The sequence below is a fragment of the Bos grunniens genome, chromosome 3 (assembly GCF_055505025.1).
Source record: "Bos grunniens cultivar Pamir isolate PY7600 chromosome 3, Bosgru_T2T1.0, whole genome shotgun sequence".
NCBI lineage: Eukaryota > Metazoa > Chordata > Mammalia > Artiodactyla > Bovidae > Bos > Bos grunniens.
In genome coordinates, this window is record NC_141167.1 from 101,632,940 (window position 1) to 101,655,090 (window position 22,151).

A 22,151-nucleotide genomic window follows, 5' to 3' on the forward strand; every position below is an offset into this window, starting at 1 on the left:
TCTTCATAACAACTTTATGAGGCTGATATAACTCCCAATATTAGGTGAAGAAATAAAAACACAAGGCAGTCATTTAATCCATTCAAGGTCAGAAGATAAGTGATAAATCCAGTAGTCTGGGTCTAGAAGCTACTCCAAATAACTAAGCCAAATAATATTAAATTTTGTAACATCCCCAGGAAACCTTTCTTAATATCCTATTCATCACTTCTAATAAGCATCCTCTCAACAGTCAATTTCCATTACACAATCTGAATTTACTTTGTGACATGGAGATGTTTTCTCTACCTGTGATGAAAACTACCACCATCCTTTCTTCAGAATCCTAAAATGTACAGTATATAATTTATAAATGTTAACTATTAAGTGAAAGGAATCAGAAAGTCTACTGAAGGGAAGAGAGGGGGGAAGAAGTAGCCTGAGTACATGGACGTTGTCTTGGAATACACCAGGAAAAAAATATAGATACTGGCATCCAACTAGTATGCATTAAAATAAAATCCTGAATCAAACATGGGAAGTCAATTTCTTTGTGTCATTTTTTTTTAAATCAGCAAAATAGTAACCTTGAATTCTACTCTACGGGGCAGTTGTGGAAAATGAGATGACACGTAAAGCACCTACCTATCATAAGAAGAGTTCAGGAAATACTGGTTTGCTTATCATGTTATTTTGTGTTATGACTAAATCGGGTCTTGAGAGTTAAATTTAATCTACCTGGAGCTTAGACTTAAAAGTTTAACTCCTCTGACCAGAAATTAAACCCTCAGCTCTGAATTCTTCCTATGACAAGTCACAATCCTCATCCTGACACTCACCTCATACGGCAAATAAATGATCTCCTTGAGCCCATACACATCCTCATGGAAGACTGCTGACCTTCCTTTTTCACTGTTCCAGTCTTCAGATCCAGGATACGCCCTGTAAAGGATGTGAAGGAGAGTCTGGAGTACATTCTTGTGTGCAGAGAAGAGGGGGAGAGATACTGGAGGCAAAGCTAAGTAAATAGCCTATCCACACTCTTCAATCTCCTTGCTTATAACAGAATAAGCCAAGTATGAGATGGATTTTTTCCAAGTCTAAAACACCTCGATTCCCATCAATGAATCTTACGCTTTAGTTCAAAGGCAGCACTGGAAATAGCTTTGTGCAAGGCAAGGGAGGACAGGAGCAGAAGTAGGTAGAGCTGGCAAAAAAGAGCAAGGTTATATTCTTGGGACTGATTATTTTTATACACATGCATGTACGCACACACACACACACACACAAACACACACACAGAGTGAATGTCATTGGTTTAAAAACAAATAATTTTATATGCTATAGAAAAACGCATCTGTCTCGTGCTTAAATTGTCCCTCCTATATCATATAGAAACCAAATGGGAACGTTTGAGAAGAACTAGAAAAATGAAATCCATAAAAACATAAAAGAAGGGAAAGCTAAATACCAACATTAATATGACCATAACGGATTTGATTTCAATTACCAGCTTTAATCTGCTTCCACATTAAAATTTTTTCCAGATTGCTTAGGAGCAGATGTGACTTATTTCCTTCAGCCAAACTCTGGCAAAAGGACTAAATAACATTAAACAGAGGCAGCTGGGGGGGAGGGGACAAAAACAAGACAGAAAAATAGTGCAGATACAACAAACAAAAAACAACTGAACAATAACCATTCCCCTCTAAAATAAAAATCTATCATCACAGAACCAAGTACAAAGTCAAAGCCAAGCACAACTTGGTAGAAAAAATACCCAGTAATTACCCATACAAATGAGACATAAACATGGGTAATTTAATTCTTTTAAAATGACAAGGGAGGTGGTGGTATTGTAGGTTTGGCCTTTATGGTGTATTTACACTAATATTAGGATTAAAGTAAAATTTTATATAAACACTGTCACTAATGAAACATTTTCTAGGGATGAGTTACAAAATATATTACTTGCATGTGGATAAAAAGAACAGATTATATTCATGAAAGAAGAAAATTCTAAAAGTTTTGCCAGATACAATGGGAAAATTTAAGCGTTAAAATACCTCTTCTATCTCAGAAAAAAAGAAGAAAGGATTTGCTATTCATTTCCCATCTATGTAACTCATACCTGTCAGCGCATTTTCTGAAGTGGAAAGCTGCTCACGAAGTTTGTCCACATCATCTGGGTGCACCTGATCATACAGCGTGCTACCAAACCACTCAGACTGTGGTTGGTTCAAAACTGGGGTCACTGAGTCAGAGACGTATACCACCCGGCCTGTCTCACATGAGACAATAAACAGAAAGCCGTCTGCTGCCTCCAGGATCAAATGTTTCAGTTCCTGCCCAAGGAAGAGAAATACAAGTTAATACTGAACTCTCTTGAAAAACACAAATATTACTATGGAAAGAAGGAAGACCCTTCAGATCATATGTATCTTTCCATAAACAACGGTGGCCTTCTGTTTGACCCACAGGCACAGCTTTGTACCTTAAATATAATCACCTTCACTGACAAGGTAGCTTTTTCCAATAGGTAGCTATCAATGTGTGTATGTCACTATCCACCTCCCTCCTCTTTACCTCAGATCTCAAAACAGGTAATAAAAATGCTTACCATTAACAAAAATTAAGTTCTTGATCTCACCCTCTCTGGTCTCTTAGGAAGCTCTACAAATATTCATATTCTCTTTCCCCTCAAATCTTAAACATGATCAAGTTTTCTTAATTCTATACAAAACTTCCCTCAACTCTGCCCAACTCATCTTCCAGGGCCAAGCTTAAATTAAGAGTAATGTTATACTCACCGGCTCTACTGTCTTACTTTTCATGTATTTCTCAGCCCATCTGCAATCTTCACTCTCAACCACTACATCTTTTTTCAGCAGGTTACTATTAATCATGTATTCCTAACTGCCAACTCAAGTGCTCTTTCCCGAGTCTGGACACAACGTCACTACAGATCTGACAGTGTTGTTCATTCTATCCTTTAAAATTTATTTCTGCCTAGCTTCTATGACACCATTCTCGAACTTTTACTTCCTTTTCAAATGTCTGTTGTCTGCTTCAAGCTCCTTTTCCTCTGTTCAAGTGCGGGCATTTCCAACATTCTATCTTAAGTTCTCTCCTCTATTTATTCCATACTCTCTCTCAGAGAAATCATATCCACTTCTCCACTACGAAATGATACACAAGTCTACATTTCTAGACTTGCCTAAAATCTACTAAGCATCTCCAAATAGACATTCTATCAGCAATTCAATTTCAACATCTCGAAACCCAGCATTATTTCCTTCTTCAAAAACTATCCTCTGTGCTCCTCCAGCACTCTCTTTCTTGACTAACAATATCCCCTTCCTCTCAGGGTATAGGTCTAAAAAATCTAACTAATCTCTCACACTCCAGTGATAACCCAGCTTATCAATTCTATTTTTGAATGCAACGCCACTTAGTTATCTCATGCCAAGACTAATGGTCTCCCTGCTTTCACTCTTTTCAGTCCATCCTCAAAATGCTACCACATTTCTTATAGCTACCCATTGCCTAAAAATTAAAATCTAAGCTATTTAACATAACACTTAAATATTCCTTCATCAGGTACCATCCTATCTTCCCATTATCATCTCCCAGGGCATGGTAAACTGATTTTCCTTGAATAACCTGATTATTCTCACAGGGCTTTTAATCAAGCTATTTCCAATATTTACAACACTATTCCCCTACTCTTCGTTTTCCATATTTACATTTCTACAAGACTTATTATTGCACCTCTGATATGGACTGGATTCTGTGTTTATATCATGATTTATTTATTTACACATGTTTTTTACCTGTGACTACCTCTTACCACAGAGAAGGCAATGGCACCCCACTCCAGTACTCCTGCCTGGAAAATCCCATGGATGGAGGAGCCTGGAAGGCTGCGGTCCATGGGGTCGCTGAGGGTCAGACACGACTGAGCGACTTTACTTTCACTTTTCACTTTCATGCATTGGAGAAGGAAATGGCAACCCACTCCAGTGTTCTTGCCTGGAGAATCCCAGGGATGGGGGAGCCTGGTGGGCTGCCGTCTATGGGGTCGCACAGAGTTGGACACGACTGAAGCGACTTAGCAGCAGCAGCAACCTCTTACCATTCTTTACATTTCTAACAGCACAAAGTACCTGGTTAGCTCACAAAAAGTGCCTAACTGGAAACTGTTGAATCAATATCTGTATGTATTCTGTTAGTACCAACTGATTAGCTATTTCAATGTACATATATATATAATCTGTGCTATATGTGCTTTCATATAGACCATCCTATTTGGAAAAATTTTACTGCTTTCTTCTAAACCACATTCCTTCCTTCTGATCCTCTGAATAAAAGTATGGCTGCTGCTGCTGCTGCTAAGTCACTTCAGTCGTGTCCGACTCTGTGCGACCCCATAGACGGCAGCCCACCAGGCTCCCCCGTCCCTGGGATTCTCCAGGCAAGAACACTGGAGTGGGTTGCCATTTCCTTCTCCAATGCATGAAAGTGAAAAGTGAAAGTTAAGCCGCTCAGTCATGTCAGAGTCTTCGAGACCCCATGGACTGCAGCCCACCAGGCTCCTCCGCCCATGGGATTTTCCAGGCAAGAGTACTGGAAAAAGGATGGCATTACAGGTCAATTTTTTCTTCCTTGTACTTCCTGTATTTTCTGAAATTTTCTGCAATAAATAAGTGATACTTTTAACAATCAAAACAGAACATGGCTACCTTATACTCTTTGAAGTCTCTGCTGACTGTTCTCACTCAGGCCTAGCCGCTCTATTTACTTTAGCCATCCAGCTAGTACATATGTATTTGTGTGCGTCTGTGTGCTCAGTCTGTCAGTTGTGTCAGACTCTTTGCAGCCCTATGAACTGTAGCCCGCCAGCTCCTCTGTTCATGGGACTTCCCATGCAGAAATACTAGAGAAGGTTACCATTTCTCCTCCAGGGGATCTTCCCGACCCAGGGAGGGAACCCATGTCTTCTGCATTGCAGGTGGATTCTTTACCACTGAGCCATGGGGGAAGCCAACACATATATTTAATCCTATATAAATTGTTAATAAGTTCTTTAAAGCCATTTCTTCCCATACTCATTTTTCACTTATGTGTGTATCCTGCTACTCACATATTCATATTCAAACCGAGTTTCTGAAAAGCTGGAAATGTTTCTACCTTCTATTTCTCTCATAGTGCATCGAATGTAACAGAGCGTACCTCTAAGCAACAACAACTGCCTGTTAGATTCCTTTCATCACTAAAACTGGAAGCTGCTTCAAGAAAAAGAAATATATTACTTTCATCTTCTATAACCCTAAAGCCAAGGAAAAGGACTGGTTCTTTGGGGATGAACACAGTCATCCCCAAGATTCCACTGTTCTTCTACCCTGAAGACTGGATTCATGAGTAAAGTTCTAAAATACCTGTAAGCGTGCTAAATAGTTTTCACAATTCTTCTCTACTTCTGTTTCAAAGCTAATAAACGGTATAGTCAGGGATCAAAACTCACTTTCCTATGACCTGAATATTTCCTTCAGAGCTGAATTCCTATCCTTTAAAGAATCTACAGATTCAGCTCTGCTCTGACTCCCAATATAACACACACTTCAGGATTATGGGCATCCACCCCCAAAAGATCAAAACTTTCAAAAAATTCTAGACCCCCTCATGTGTGCTTCCCAGAGACCTGATCAGTGAGGAAAGACGGCTTGTAGGTGCCGTCGGTGGACGTGTTGCCAGTTCCTCTCAAGGACTTCATGTGAGAAACTGCCATGCGTAAGATGGTTAGCTTGTCTGGTTTCCGAGCCAGGGCGCTACAGGTGGGTACCATGTCTGACAGTTCTGTTATGTAGGCTGTCATCTTGTTCCGTCGTCGCCGTTCAATCTCACTGTGGTTTTCCCTGCATGGAAAGAGAGAGAGAGAAGCCCCATCCAGGTGGTCATATCTGGCCACTTGGGAGCAGGGAGAGTGATATGGATACCAAGTGAGCTGCTGAAGAAATGCGGTACTTAGATTTAGTAGTGCTTAAGTCTCTGATGTTAAAGTCTGCCAAGCTTCTCATGCAGAGCAAGCATGGAATAGAAACTAACGAGGTAGACAAGAGTACAAGCAGATACCAGCAAATCTCTCTAACTCCTGGAAACTTCCCTTCCTGTGTAAATTACCACTCCCTCAGAACAAAAAGTGTTTTAAGAAATGACAATCTTAAAAAATGTTGATTTTATTCACTTAAGTTCCTCAGCTTGGCTGATTTCTTATTTACCAATTCAACTTTTTAAAGGCTGAAAACATAAAACGACCAATTTTTTCCAACAGAAGTATGTTGCTCAACAGTTGATACAAGAATTGATTAGTATAGACTCCCTTGATCTATAAAATATTGTTTATTCTAAGTATCTCTCTTATTCTCAACACTAGGAGGCAGAACTGGAAGTTCTACTTGTCCCCCTAATGGACAAGGCCCTAGCTTCTCTATCTGGGTGTGGTGCCAGTACACTGAGCTCAAGAGATTTATAAGATGCCATTTACTAGAAGTCCCTTATGATGCCCAATTTGGGACAAAGTGAACTGGAGAACAGGATGCTTAAGAACAGACAATCTGGATCTCACCAGGGAGAGCAGAACACATCTCCAATACTGACTTTCTCAAAATCAGGGTAACTGCTGCTGCTAAGTCACTTCAGTCGTGTCTGACTCTGTGCGACCCCACAGACGGCAGCCCACCAGGCTCCCCTGTCCCTGGGATTCTCCAGGCAAGAACACTGGAGTAGGTTGCCATTTCCTTCTCCAATGCATGAAAGTGAAAAGTGAAGTCACTCAGTCGTGTCCGACTCTTCACGACCCCATGGACTGCAGCCTTACCAAGCTCCTCCGTCCATGGGATTTTCCAGGCGAGAGTACTGGAGTGGGTTGCCATTGCCTTCTCCACAATCAGGGTAAAATTACTGCTAAAAGTATAATTCAGTATTTTTCAAATTGGATTTCTGAAAAGCCTAACAGTTCCTCAGTATCTTTCATAGGAATGCTTCAAGGAGAGACTCAAACAACATGCTGCATTCCTATCTCTGTTTTGAGCAGCTTTGCTTTATCTTTTTTACGGACTTCTATTACCACTAAAGATTCTATCTGAACAAAAGTTCTCTGCCAAAACAAACAAAAAAAAAGAAAACAATGAATCTAACTTAAATCTCTTTTTTATGATTAGAGCAAACTAATGTCCAGTAGTTAACCAACTTTTCCAAGGGCGGCCCCCATTCCCAATGAATGCAACATTCTTCCCACCATACCACACGTTTTACGAAACGTGAAAGTGTTAGCAGACATAAGTTAAACTGGCAGCAAAATGAGACTGTGACCCAGCTGAAAGAGATAACAATAGGTCTCACAGCATAGGTCCATATTTAGTTACTCTGCCTGAGAAACATAAAATTCTACTCTTAAACATAAAGCACCCATTTCCTTGTATCTGACAGGTTTCTGACACTGAAATCCAGAAGACTGATCTTTTAAATAGCCACATCAAGGCTGCTAAGCTTTTCTAAGAAACCACAAGATTCACTCACCAAAGCCACACCAGTACTGCTGTGACAAAGTAATCTAGGCTGTGAGTGTACCCAGGAAAATAAAGGTGAGCTTTCTAGAAGGGTGTGGAGTAAATACTGAGGCCTAAAGACTAGGAACTAATTGCAAACACAGATATATTTATTGGCTTTCTGATAAAAGAGGATTTTCCTGCTGAAGTATCGACTGGCACAGCTGCACTGTTTCTAAAAGCTTTTTATTCTGCGAAATTTAGTGTGCTAAGATAAAGATAAAAAGAGAAATCTATAAAACTAATAGCAATTTCTTAAATTCTTAACTTCCCTCAACTCACCCACTTTCTGGTGGGGGAAGCCAAAGTTCCTATTATATACAAACTTCTAAAAATCTTGTCCTCTCTTGACACAAAGAAAAACATGAAGAGAAAGGGGAAGAAAAGAGCAGAAATAAGAAAAAGGATAGAAAAAGCAGCAGCATCCACTTCATCGTGCTAAAAGATACCATTTTCCTACCTGGCGAGTCTCTCCTTATCCGCAGAGCTCTGCTCATCATCCGACCTAAAAACAGAATTAATGAACTAAGCTAAACGTAAAATAAAAAGAAGGAAGGAAGGAAGGGGGTGGGGAGAAGGAAGGAAGGGGGGGAAGAAGGGAGGAAAGAAGAAAAGGGGGAAGGAAAGAAGGAAGGGGAGAAAGGGAAAAAGGAAAGAGGGAGGAGAAAGGGGGGAAAGGAAGGGAAGAAAATAACAGAAAAAAACAGATGCAGAGAAGAGGGGGAAATGGAAATATAGACAAGAACCTTGCCTGTACTCGACAAAACCATCTGTCAGAATAAAGGAAAAGTAACTTACAGGACAAAGGTCAACATAAAAGCAAGCCCAATATTCATTATAAATGCACATAATCTGAGCAGAGAAAGCCAATTATCTCTTTAGAAACCAAGCAGACATACTATCTGAATAAGAATGAAACAAGGGGTACCATTTTCACATACTGCTTCCAATCTGGAAAGAAAGTAATATTCACATATGCTATTTCTACACTGAAAAATAAAAAAATCAAACAGTAAATCATGTCAAGAAAGTCAAACAAGTGATCACAAACACAATCTCTCAATAACACACATACAGCACACATGTGCTCACAGACAAAATAACCAACCAGGTTTCCCTGGAGAATTATATAACTAAAACTAAGAGCTAGGTATCTAGTATATCCCCTATCAATGATTTGATCTTGAAGTGGTATATTTCTCTTCTGTTGCTTTCCCATTTCTCTGCAATAAAGCCATAACGTTGCTGGATCCTAGATCAACTCCCTCTTCCCTGGAGAGGGCTACAAAGGATTACCACTAAATTTCTCTGAATAACTGAAATACTATGAGGGTTTGTGGCAAGTTGGTAGTTGGTATTGGTAGTTCAGTTTATCAGTAATCAATTCCATCTTAAATATATACATAAGTATGTGTATATAAAGATATTAAGAATAGATTAAGCAAAAATATCTAAGTATGATATATTGACAGGCTGAAAAACCAGCTATTAAAAAATGACAACTACAATGATTTTATCAATACACAGGGAAATTTCTAGAAAATGGTCAGCAGGGGGGAAAAAAGAGACAAAAAAATAACACAGTAATGACAAGAATCACCTGAGAACTTATGCATATTGACAAGAGAAAGAAAAAAAAGGTGATATTAAGTAAAGTTTCATATTCACTGGGTTATTGTAACTCCTTAACAAACTACAAATATTTTTTCAAAAAGTTGGGAAAATTCACTTCATCTTTTGAAGACACTCCACTGAATCCCAAACGAGAATATTTGAGGTGAACTAGCTTAACAAATCTTAAAGAAATGAGTTCTGGGAATTCCCTGGCAGTCCAGCAGTTAGCATGCCACACATTCACTGCTGAAGGTACCAGTTCAATCCCTGGTCATGGAACTAAGATCACACAAAGAAATGAGCTCTGTTGTTTACAAGTTAAATATCTAAAATTACTATTACTACTCCTACCAATACAGATCCATAATCCCTTATTTACTTCAATATTTCCAAATAAAATACAGAATGTATAAAAATTCACATTAAGCAAGGCAAATGAAGACTAAAACAGTTCAGGTCATGTTTTCATAGCTTTCTGGAATTTCAGTCAAGAGACTGTGAAACCCATACCACCACTATTATTTGACAACTTCACTTTCTAATGCAGTTTTTTAAAAACTACTGCCCAAATATCTACTATTAACTTCACATTTGAGAGATGATTCACAACCTAAAGTGTTCGTAAGTATCTACTTCAGATTTGAAGTAACTACAAATTCTTCAGAAACCTTTAAATCTGCTCCTTTTCTATTGCCACTGCCACCACTCTAGCCCAGGCCCTCATGATTTTATCACTGTCTTATTGTTTCAACGGTCTCCCATTTACCTTCTTGACTACAGTGCTTCTCTCTAATGAGTCCTATATAAAGCTACTAGAGAAAAATTCATATGCATTTTATATTAATACATTATCATTTCATTCAAAGCTTATGATGGCATCCCACTGCTTCAGAGTAGTTTAAAACTACTCTGATTGATATTGCTTAGCCCTTGACATCAATGGTTCTCAACGTATGGGCCCCAGACCAGCAGCATCAGCAATGAATAAGTAGTAATTGCTTAGTTAAGCAGTGGATTTTGCATGATTCACTTTTCTGATGTGGTTGCAAATTCAATTTTTAAAAAACAAATAATTTACTGCTTAACAATATATAGAATAAATGTTCTAAGAATAAACCAATATCTGAGTTGAGAGGATTTGTTTAATATAAACCAAAGTGTTTTTCATGCTCTAGACAGGTAACTTAAATGTATTTCAATAAAAACTGCACTCTTTGTGTAAATTGTTTATTTGCTGTCATCTTTAAAAGAATAAAATCATCTGTAGAGATTTTGTAGATCCACTTAATAATAAATGCAACCAAGAAATTAAATATTGTTTGTGTTTCTGTGGACACCCAGCAAGCACAATGTGTAGCTATTTATCACATATATAAAAACACTGTTTAAGTATATCATTAGTTTGGTGCCATAAGTCTGAAGCCATGTTACCTGACCATAAACAACAACTGTAATACTAATTTTCACCAGTTGAGACTGGGCAGAGAAATTAACTCTCATTGAGAGAAAATTAAAACTGAGAATTTTTAAATTGCCTGGTCCCACAACAAGGACCAAGATGCTCTACTACATTACCTGGCAAACCGCTCCTTATCATTAGACATCTGATCATCATCACACCTGAAGGAGAAAAAAAAAGATTAATCCAAGGCATTACACTTGTTATATCTATTTCATTCTGAAAGGAGAACCAGAAAGGGGTAAAAATATTCAGCAAAAAAAGCCAACTGAAAAGGCAGCACAAAGCAATAGAGATAATATCATCTCACAGAACTTAAAAATCCATGATTATTATTTGTCTGTTTTCTAATGTCTCCTTTACTCTTACTTACCAAACATTCCAAAAAAAGATGTTGAGCTCATGAGGGCACAGCTGACTGCCCTGTCAATACCTCCCTGAGGTTAGAGATAGTTTTGTTTTTCTTAAATTACGTCAAAAACCATGTAACATCAAATTTGCCATCATAACCAGGTTTAAGTGTATGGCTCAGTAGCACTAATTATATTCACACTGGTGTACAAAGTATCTCTAGAACTTTTTCACACTGAAAAACAAACTCTATAGCTACTGAACACCATCTTCTCATTCTCTGTCCCCATCCCACCCCCAGCTCTTGACAACCACCACTCTACTTTGTCTCTCTGATTTTGACACTTTACAGCCTCACATAAGTGAAATCATACAGTATTTATCTTTTTTTGACAGGCTTATTTCATTTAGTATAATGCCCTCAAGGTTCATCCATGTTAGGTAGTATGTGACAGAATTTCCTTCTTTTTTAAGGCTGAGTAATATTCCATTTGTGAGTGGATATGTGGGGTGCTTCCACCTCTCAGTTACTGTGAAAAATGGAGCAGTGAACATGAGTGTACAAATATCTCTAAGATCTTGCTTTCAATTCTTTTGGATATATAACCAGAAGTGGCACTGCTGGATCATATAATATTTCTGTTTTTAATGTTTCAAGGAACCTCTGTACTGTTTTCCAAAGTGGCCAGACCATTTTACATTCCTACCAACAGCGCCCAAGAATTCCAATTCCTCCATATCCTTACCAGTGCTTGCTATTTTCTGGATTTTTTGATGGTACCATTCTAATGGCCTACTCATTGTAGTTTTGATTTGCATTTCTCTAAATGATTAGTAATGTTCAGTGTCTCTCCATATGATTTTTGGCCATTTGTGTATGTTCTTTGGAGAAATGCCTATTCAAATCCTTTGCTCATTTAAGCAGGTTGTTTTTTGTTACAGGAGTTCTGCAAGTATCAATCAGATATACGATTGGCAAATATTTTCTTTCATTCCATATGTTACCTTTCCACTGTGCTTCCTTTGATGTGCAGAAGTTTCTAAAAGTCTTAAATTTTGATTTAAACAATGAACGATATCTCTTTGATTAAGAAAACACAATCCATTCATTTCAAGAACGTCTACTTAACAAGCTGATGCATCCTGTTTGCTACTACAGAAATCACGAAGGAGGATGTGTTGAAGAAGGTAAACCTAACTATGAAAATACCACTCTCTTCTCCGGATGGTCTAAATTTTCCTCTTCTCACTGCTATAGGACGTAACAAAAATCCATCAGCTTTGGGCAGAAAGAGCCTTTGTGAGACAGGTAAGACTCATAAAATTTTCAGTTAAACCAGTTATTTGTATTACAGCCCAAATTTATACTTCACAGGCTATATAAATCCTCAACTAATTTGACCCCAAAATTTTTCTTTGAAAATAACTGGAGAGGTGTAGTGGAATTTCAGCTCAAGGACAAATTTTTGTTTCTAAGACACAAAATATACTATAAATCACACGCTACAAACTCTTAATGAAAAAAGAGACCTATAATTTACATATTAACTTTGAATCTCAAGAATGTATCTTCCAGGTCCTTGCTACTCAAAGTGTGGTTAGTGGACCAGAAGCAGCAGCATCACTTAGGAATCTGTAAAAATGCAGAATCTTGGGCACTATCCGAGACCTAACAAATTATAATCTTCATCTTGTCAAGAACCCGTTGGTGGATTTGTACCTGCATTTCTTTGAGTTTGAGAAGCATTATTTTAGTACTAGCAACTCTGATATTGTATATAGAATTTCAAATCCTTCATATTCTTAAAAATTATTTCATAGTGTTGTCTGGAGAATATAAGAAAATGACACTTGAACAAAGTGATGAAAAGAGGTAATACATTACAACTTGGATCCACCAAGGAGACTGATTTAATCCACCAAGTATTCACCAAGTATTAAGCTGATTTACAGATTTACAGATACAATGCAAGTAAGACTTTCACTCCCAGACCAAAGTGGAAAATTCCAATTAAAAAAATGTACTGGGAATTCCTGTTTAGGACTCCATATTCCCACTGCCTGGGGCATGGTTCAATCCCTGGTTGAGGAACTAAGACCCTGCAAGCCATGAGGCCAGAAAAAAAAAAAGTTCTGATGATCAAGTAAAAAAAATTTGGTGATGACTCTCCTGGGCATGCATAATGACCTATTTGGTAAGATCAATTATGAATACTTTTCTTTAAGGTTGGGGAAAGGACAAATCAACCTTTTAAAATTTGTGTGTAGTTTGTGACTACCAGATTTTGTGGAATGGAAGCAATGACTCAGGGCTAGAGCTAAATGACAGTAATAAATAAGACTAGTGATTACCTCTATCCCATTCATATACACATCTACTACTACTATTATATTTATTATTATAATTAGGAATTTCTAATTGGAGGAATGTACACTGGAACTGTGTGGAAAAAGTCTATTCTTGCATAGAAACTGAAATCTTTTCCCCTCTTTACATTTGCTGACACTCATTAACGTTCAAGACCTCTCTTGGAAAATGGTTTTCTCCAATATTTTACAACTATTTCTTTATGATAGCCAAGTCACAGTTATTGTTTTCGAGAATACCTGGCAGTGTTCCACAGCTGGGCAGAAGCTAAACACATGAGCTTTAAATACTGCAAAAACAATAATAATAGATAGACAAATGTCACTGACTCAACTAAGCACTATAAAACTAAACAATGGCAAGCAATTTACAATATGGGCATCTTCTGTATAAAAACAAAAAATGAGGAGACAATGACTGTATATGCACACATATACGTGCATTTAAATACACTTACATATGCACCGAATATTCGTGGAAGGATACTTAATAAACTGGAAACTATAGTCTCAGGAGAAGGATTCTGAAGGTATAAAGTGAAATGAAGATATACTTTCATTACATATAACCTTGCACTGTTTAACAATTTTGTGATAAAGTATGTCCATATTTCGGAGAAGGCAATGGCACCCCACTCCAGTACTCTTGCCTGGAAAATCCCATGGACGGAGGAGCCTGGTGGGCTGCAGTCCATGGGGTCACTAAGAGTCAAACACGACTGAGCAACTTCACTTTACTTTTCACTTTCATGCATTGGAGAAGGAAATGGCAACCCAATCCAGTGTTCTTGCCTGGAGAATCCCGGGGACGGCGGAGCCTGGTGGGCTGCTGTCTATGGGGTCGCACAGAGTCGGACACGACTGAAGCGACTTACCAGCAGCATGTTCATATTTCTTTTAAGAACTTAGTTCAAATAATAAAATCCAGAAACTCACATAGTAAAATAAATTTTTTAAAGAACAGGGTTCCTTTATTTATTTTTCAAATATGTGTTACTCTGCAATGCAGGCATTACCTAGGTAGTATTTTCAACTTTGAAAAGAAAAAAAAGGCAGGGTGCAGTCAAGGTTATCTTCCATTCTTTGACTCTTATTGCTTTCCTGACTTAAAAACAAAGCAAAGTAAGGACTTCCCTGGTGGTCCAATGGTTAAGACGCCATGCTCCCAATGCAAGGGGCCTGAGTTCGATCCCTGGTTAGGCAACTAGGTCCCACATGATGAACTAAAGATCCAACATGTAGCAACGAAGATCCTGCATGCTGCTAAAACCCAACACAGCACCAACCCCACCGCCCAAAAAAAACCCCACAAAGCCAAGTAACTGGTCTTAAACAAGAATAGAAATTTCCTTTCTCTGAAAGTACTCCTTCATCAATATATTGAAAAGTTCATTTTCAGTTCTCTAGAAGGTTCAGTACTACAAGGATACAAATTCCAATTCCTGCTCTGTAGGAGAAATCAATGAGTATCACAGGGCAACATTAGAACATTAATGACTTGCCAACTAATTACTCCTTGCAGTATTCACCACCTGGTGCAGCCCACTCCCACACTGAGTCAGAACTTGGACATACGACTTGCTTTGGCCAATGGGACAACAGCAAATGTCAATACAAAGCAGATGCTTGATATTAATAAGCACCTGGACTGAGACTTGCCCTTTGTATTACAGCCATCACCATGTAAAGAAACTCAAATCTGCCCTCTTTAAGGATAAACGACCACCAAAAAAAAGGAGAGAGAGAAAGAGATACCCAGCATTATCATCTGAGTCCAGTTCCCAGATGACAAGGCAACTGAATGCAGTCTTAAGAATGAGCCTAGGCAAGATCAGCAGAAAAACCAATCGACAGAATTGTAAGAAATAATATATCATTGTTATTAAGCCACACAACTATAGGTAACTGATACAGAGGGTCTTGTAAATTCTATACCCTCTTCTCATTGAGCACTTTCCTCTGGAGTTATTACCAGAATGCTTGGAAATTGTATGGGGTATAACAGGAAATTTTAGTTTTAGGATGAAGGACTCTCCTTAGGTCTAAAGACAAAAATATGAGTCATAAAGATAATTAACTAATTTTAATATTAGAAATCTAGATAAAGTTTTACGATCTTACCTCAAAAATTTACTGTTCCCTTCTCCATCATCATCAAAATCCAATCTGAGGAAAGTCAACAAAAAATATTATAAGCCTACTGATAATGCAGAATATTAACAAAATTAAAATTCTAAACCCACAATCTATCTGAACACCCACTCAGAAGGAAGAAGGAAAAGAGGAAGTGGACATAAGCAAAGATATACTTACCACCTCTTCCTGTTGAACCAAACTGGGCAAAGAAATTGGTCAATCAAAAATGAGTACCAGACTTCCCTAGTGGTCCAGTGGTTAAGAATCTGCCTGCCAATGCAGGGGACACAAGTTTGATCTTTGGTCTGGGAAAACCCCACATGCCGCAGGGCAACCAAGCTCATGTGCCACAACTACTGAGCCTGTGCACATAAGCCCAAGCCCTGCAACAAGAGAAGCCACCACAATGAGAAACCCAAAATCGCAACTAGAGAGTAGCCTCTGCTCTCCACAACTAGAGAAAGCCCGTGCACAGCAACAAAAACCCAGCACGGCCAAAAATAAATGATAAACAAGTAAATAAATAATTTTTTTCTTTAAAAAGAGTGTGCCTACTGCTACCTTTATTTTCCTAGGGTAGCAATCCACCTTTGTCAAAGTTTTACATCAGAGTACAACCTCACAAAAGGAGCAGGAATCTACTCAAAAAGGACAAGGAAAACATTAGTATGAGTAATTCATGTCTTTAATTTTCATTTCTATAGTCTATCCTAGGCTATGTTACCAGCTCTCTGAAATATCTCTCAAAACAGGGAAGTGATTTAAGACCTCTGAAGGTTGGGTTTTTGTTTGGCCACACTGCGCAGCTTGTGGAAACTTAGTTCCCAGGTAGAACAAAATATGAGCCTTCAGTTGTGAAACGGAGAAGGCAATGGCACCCCACTCCAGTACTCTTGCCTGGAAAATCCCATGGGCAGAGGAGCCTGGTGGGTGCAGTCCATGGGGTCTAAGAGTCCGCTAAGTCCGCTAAGAGTCGGAGACGACTGAGCAACGTCACTTTCACTTTTCACTTTCATGCATTGGAGAAGGAAATGGCAACCCACTCCAGTGTTCTTGCCTGGAGAATCCCAGGGACGGGGGAGCCTGGTGGGCTGCCGTCTATGGGGTCGCACAGAGTCAGACACGACTGCTAAGCGACTTAGCAGCAGCAGCAGCAGCTGTGAAAGCGCAGAATTTTAACCAATGAACCACCAGAGAATTCCCTGAAGGTTGTTAAATAATGTTTCTTTCCTTCATTCATCCAATGAACATGTAATACATGCTACATTCCAGATACTGTACTAGATGAGTTGAAAACAAAAGATTTGCCCTCAAAGGCTTCTTCTCCTAGACAAATATAAATACACAAGTGAAAATGAGAAAGCATCATATGAGGAGCACAATCAATAAGCTATAGATGTGTAGTGAAAAAAGAGGTGACTTTCATTTCAAGGGATTAGGCAAGATTATAGGTAATGAGATAGGCAATCTCCTATTAATCTCTATACTAAACTAAAATGTAACTCATGTTACCACCTTAACCCAGTGATCTTGGTATCTCCATTAGAGCGATAACCTGATATTATAGACCTCTAAATGGATTATGAAGTACATAGCATCAATCCTGAAAGTGTCCATTTTTCTTACATGTCAAAATCAGCCTACTGACCCAATAACTTAATTTCTAAGACTCTATCCTAAAGAAACAACTCAGAAAAAATTTATGTACAAATACTCATTAAGCATTACAATATAATAGTATATCTTCAAAATTGTTTAAATGTCCCAAAATAGAAATTAAGTACATCCTTCTATGTAACTATTTTAAAACTATGTTTCTATACAATATGTAACAGGTATGGGAAAAAGAGTTATTTTATACAATCAGATCAAAAGACTAGACTACATAAACCAATACAATTATATGATTATAACTACACATAAAGAATTAACTAATTATGCAAAAAAACTAATGGGAGATGAATTTGGGTAGTAAGATGATTGCTTTACTAGTCTTCTAACTTTCTACATTTTCTAATATTTCTTTTAAAAAAAGTATTATTTCTTTTAATATATTTTCCTCATTACCAATATTACAAACACTTCAGAAAATTTAGAAATAATTAAAAACAAAAGAAAAAATAAATCACCCATAATCCCATCATCCAGACTAACTGATAAATATCCTTTCAGCTTTTTGGCTATGCATATGTGTTATATACATATTTATTTCTGATAGGAGTTGATATATTACATACACTGTAACCTCTTTTCTCAATATATTATGAACATTTTTCTGTACTGATACATATTTGCCACTTCTAATAGCTGTACACGTTCAATATAACTTTCTCAGCCAATCTCAATTTTGATATTAATATTGATTCTGATTCTAATTGTTAAGATTATATATAACTTAATACTGTGTTTCAGGGAGTAGACTCTAAAGCTAATCTCTCAAGGTTTACACTATAGATCCTCTACTTACTAGCTTTAAAACCTTGGGTAAATTACTTATTCACCCTATGCCTCAGTAAACTAAATGCTTCTTGGAGACATAGCAAGCTTTAATTCTGTTATTCTGTTACCATCTGAAGGCAGAGAACAGGCCTGCATTACTACAGGTAGGAGGAAACTTAAAGACTAGGTGTAACATTACCTACAGAATTTTTTAAAACAAAAGAAAGAAAAAAACAGAAAATATAAAGTAGGTAAAATACTACCCATTCTCCCAGGCCTTTCTAAAACAATCTCTTTTCTGAAGCCTTTCCCAACCTCTACCAACCAACGGTGATATTTCCGTACAGTGAAATACACAGCACTGTATTTGTTCTTTTCTTAGCAAACCTGGTGTATTCTATCTTGAATTACATTTATGTGTGTGATGATTATCCCTTTAAGAACATAAGCAACTTAGAGACAAGGACCGTGCCTTATTTACCTTTGTATTCTAGGAGCAATCACACAATGCCTTACACTAATTAGGCATTTAAAAAATAATTCTGGAACCAAATGAACTCCGGATTCCCAAAGAGGCAACATATCAATAACTTAAAGGAAAAATATTCTAGATTTCAGCATTCTCTAAATTCAGGAAAGTAAAAACCCTACCAAAAAGATTCTGAGAATGGAGATACAGAGCTTAATGAAAGCAACGAAATTTTCTCAGCAACAGTGAAATATCTGGGCTTAGCTACAGTCCTTTACCTTGCAGATTTTTGGTTTAAGAAAAAATAAAACTGCCTCTAAGCAACTTAGATAAAAACATCAATTCCACACAAAGAAAAATCCAGGGACTAAAGAAAGTTATCTGAAAGGAGTGTAAAATGCAGCCAAAAGAAGCAAGAGGGTTAGGAAAAGGGGTTTAGTAACTAACAAAATTAGGCAGCTTAAAGGAGAAGCGTTCATGACACACTACACTCAAACTTACCCTGGTCGCCGCTTAATAGCCCTCTGGACGATGGCTCCTCCACCTTGAATCCCAGGCCCAGGGTTTCCAGAGGCAATGGCTGGACCCAGAGGTGGTACATCTGATGTCATTTCTGTCAGACAAAAACAGAAATACAGATTTTAGAACAATTGCCCTTGTTTATCATAATCATCACTATCAAACTAGCTAGAAGAAAGGTTGAAGCTATGGATGATATCTCAGTAGTTTGCTAGAAAACTCAAATGCTCATTCTAGATTGCTTTTCTTGAAATCTTACTCTGGAAAAAGATTTCTCTACTTCAGTTTCCCCAACTTTATACAGTTCGGAAGAGGTGGCACTATATTCTGCAGCTTCCACTTCTAAAAGCTTGTAATAGTGACACTAATCTAAAAGACACAAATTGGTTTACATATTTCATTCATGCAACAGATATATATAACTTAGCTCCTCTGATTTACTTAGAAAATGCAGAACAACCTGAAAATTAAAAATCACCTAAAGTCCAATATTCAAAAATACTTAGAGTAAAACTCTAAGTCCTTTGTTATGGCTCCTCTTTTTAATCCTTCCTCTCTCCTATCAATTCAATCTCATACCCCAGAAGCAACCATTTTTAACAGCTGAGTTCAGTTTATCTCTTATTTTTCCCCTCAGATTATATACAACTATCTCTCTGATCAAAAATGGGCACATTTGATTACAGTGGGTTTGTTGAAGACAACCACTGGCCTTTAGGGACTAACCTTACGTGAGAGTCCACGAGACAGGCCAAAAATGTTGTATACAAAGATTCTTGATATTTTTGGACAAATCTCTGAACATGTAGCATACAGAAAGTATACAGAACAGATTACAAATGAGAAGCTGGGTATGGGTAAAGTGAAACCAGATATTAAAAGAAAAAAATTAAGAGCAACTTCAGGGTGGCCAAGTAGAAGAGGTATTTCTCCAGGCTGAAAATGATCTAAGTCTGGAGAGAAAAATGATGCAATGGAATGGAAACATGGGAGCCGTTAGTGCAAGAGTCTCCTGCCAACCAACAGATATGGCCATCATTAAATGACATGTGTGTTGATGGGGGAGGAGGCATTTTTCCTAATAAAAAAAGAATCCTGATCTGCAAGTTGCTTTTAGCATTTAAATACATATCAAAGATATCCATACACACACACACACACACACTCAAGACAGATGCCTCATCCCTTTTCATAACCTCACAGTGTAAGAATATATCATATCTTATTCAACCATTCCCCAAGTTGACTAACATTTATGTTGTTTCTATTTACTATTACTAATTATCTACTATTACAAATAAGCAAATGTATTTATACTTACTAATATAAGCACATAAAACATTTACACATACAACTTTAAATTCTCTTCTGCTTTTTAGGACAGATTCCTAGAGATGAAATTCACTGTATCCAGGTATATAATAAGCACTTAAAATTATGATGGGTACTGTCAAATTACATTCCAAAAAGGTTGCTACAATTTCTGCTCCCACTAACAGGATATGAGAGTACCTATCTCCCTCACCAGGACTTGATATTATACTTTGTAATTTCACCAAAACTGACAGGCAAAAATGGTACAGTATTTAATTATTATGTGTTTTTACATTAGTCCTCTGAAATCAATGAGTTGATGTATCTTTGATATTTTTATACTTAATAATGTATCTTTTTGTAAAGCAGCCATGAAATTAAAAGATGCTTGCTCCTTGGAAGGAAAAGTTATGACCAACCTAGACAGCATATTCAAAAGCAGAGACATTATTTTGCCAACAAAGGTCAGTCTAGTCAAGGCTATGGTTTTTCCAGCGGTCACGTATGGATGTGAAAGTTGGACTGTGAAGAAAGCTGAGCGCCGAAGAATTGACGTTTTTGAACTATGGTGTTGGAGAAGACTCTTGAGAGTCCTTGGACTGCATGGAGATCCAACCAGTCCATTCTAAAGGAGATCAGTCCTGGGTGTTCTTTGGAAGGACTGATGCTAAAGCTGAAACTCCAATACTTTGGCCACCTCATGCGAAGAGCTGACTCATTGGAAAAGACTCTGATGCTAGGTGGGATTGGGGGCAGGAGGAGAAGGGGACGACAGAGGATGAGATGGCTGGATGGCATCACCGACTCAATGGACAAGAGTTTGGGTAAACTCTGGAGTTGGTGATGGACAGGGAGGCCTGGAGTACTGCAATTCACAGGGTTGCAAAGAGTCGGACACGACTGAGTGACTGAACTGAACTGAAGTGAAAGAATTTACAGGATCTATCAGTATATAAAAGATATTATCTATTGGTATATAAAAGATATTAAAGGATATCAATTTATAGAGAATAATGCATGCCTATTATGTATTACAAATATTTTCCATCACCTACCTCAGCCTTTAAACATATAATGTTTTACAATTTTATGTTATTAAACTTATCAATGTTTTCCTAAATAATTCCTGGATTTCTGTCTTGCTTAGAAAAGCTCCCCACCTTTGAATTTACATCCTTATAATACTTTTGTGTTTCTCATTTAGATTTTTAACCCATCTGAAATTTATTACTTTTGCCTACCTGGCATAAGGCAGAACACTGAGTATCTTCTTGTAAGTGGTTAGCTAATTATTCTAATATCATTTGCTGGTTAATCCATCCTTTTCTCACTTATCTGAAATGACTCTCTTTACTATATTTTTGGGTAACTACAAGCAATTAATCTCTTTCTATACTTTTATTGTATATTAATATATTTTCTAGCTCCTGTGTCAATACTGAACACTTTTGATAAAGTGTTTTTATAGCACATTTTAATTATCAAATAGGAAAGTCCTCCATTCTCCATTAATTTATTCTACAAAATGTTCTTATTAAATGGCATACACTACTTCTGCTTCCAGGACAATGGAATAGATGTACTTTTCCCTATTCCTCCTGCTAAGCACAACTAAAAGTTCTAGACATCATACATAAAACAAACATAAGAACATTCTGAAAGGTAGACAGAAGAAGGCGGACCAGCTAAAGACTTCAGGATCTGAAGAATTTATGGGGATGAGTTCTGCTGGGTTTCCCTTTCCTAAAGGCTTAGTCTCTCTAGACAAAGGACCAGGAAAGAGAAGAGGTTATCAGGACAGAGAATCCTTAAACAACTACTACTCTACTTCAGCCAAACACCAGAGGAAAACTGTGACCCAACCTTTACTCTGTCAGCAAAGGCTGAGTGGGGAACC

General features: G+C 37.6%; 1 protein-coding gene and 1 pseudogene across 5 annotated transcripts in view; one reads left to right on the forward strand and one right to left on the reverse strand.

Annotated features, from left to right (window-relative positions):
- Nucleotides 1–22,151, reverse strand: part of ARNT (aryl hydrocarbon receptor nuclear translocator) — a 66,809-nt gene that overhangs the window by 18,435 nt on the left and 26,223 nt on the right. For 3 of the 5 annotated variants that reach the window (XM_086392441.1, XM_086392439.1, XM_086392442.1), the window contains 7 exons: nt 18,923–19,034; nt 15,499–15,543; nt 10,776–10,820; nt 8,047–8,091; nt 5,681–5,894; nt 2,111–2,324; nt 819–921 (listed from right to left, as the gene is read on the reverse strand). In XM_086392441.1, the coding sequence (XP_086248567.1) occupies nt 819–921; nt 2,111–2,324; nt 5,681–5,894; nt 8,047–8,091; nt 10,776–10,820; nt 15,499–15,543; nt 18,923–19,034 (778 nt within the window). The remainder of the gene's footprint in view (nt 1–818; nt 922–2,110; nt 2,325–5,680; nt 5,895–8,046; nt 8,092–10,775; nt 10,821–15,498; nt 15,544–18,922; nt 19,035–22,151) is intronic. The other 2 variants (XM_086392443.1, XM_086392440.1) reach the window with 1 other exon arrangement.
- Nucleotides 19,129–20,221, forward strand: LOC147376421 (NADH dehydrogenase [ubiquinone] 1 alpha subcomplex subunit 5 pseudogene; annotated as a pseudogene).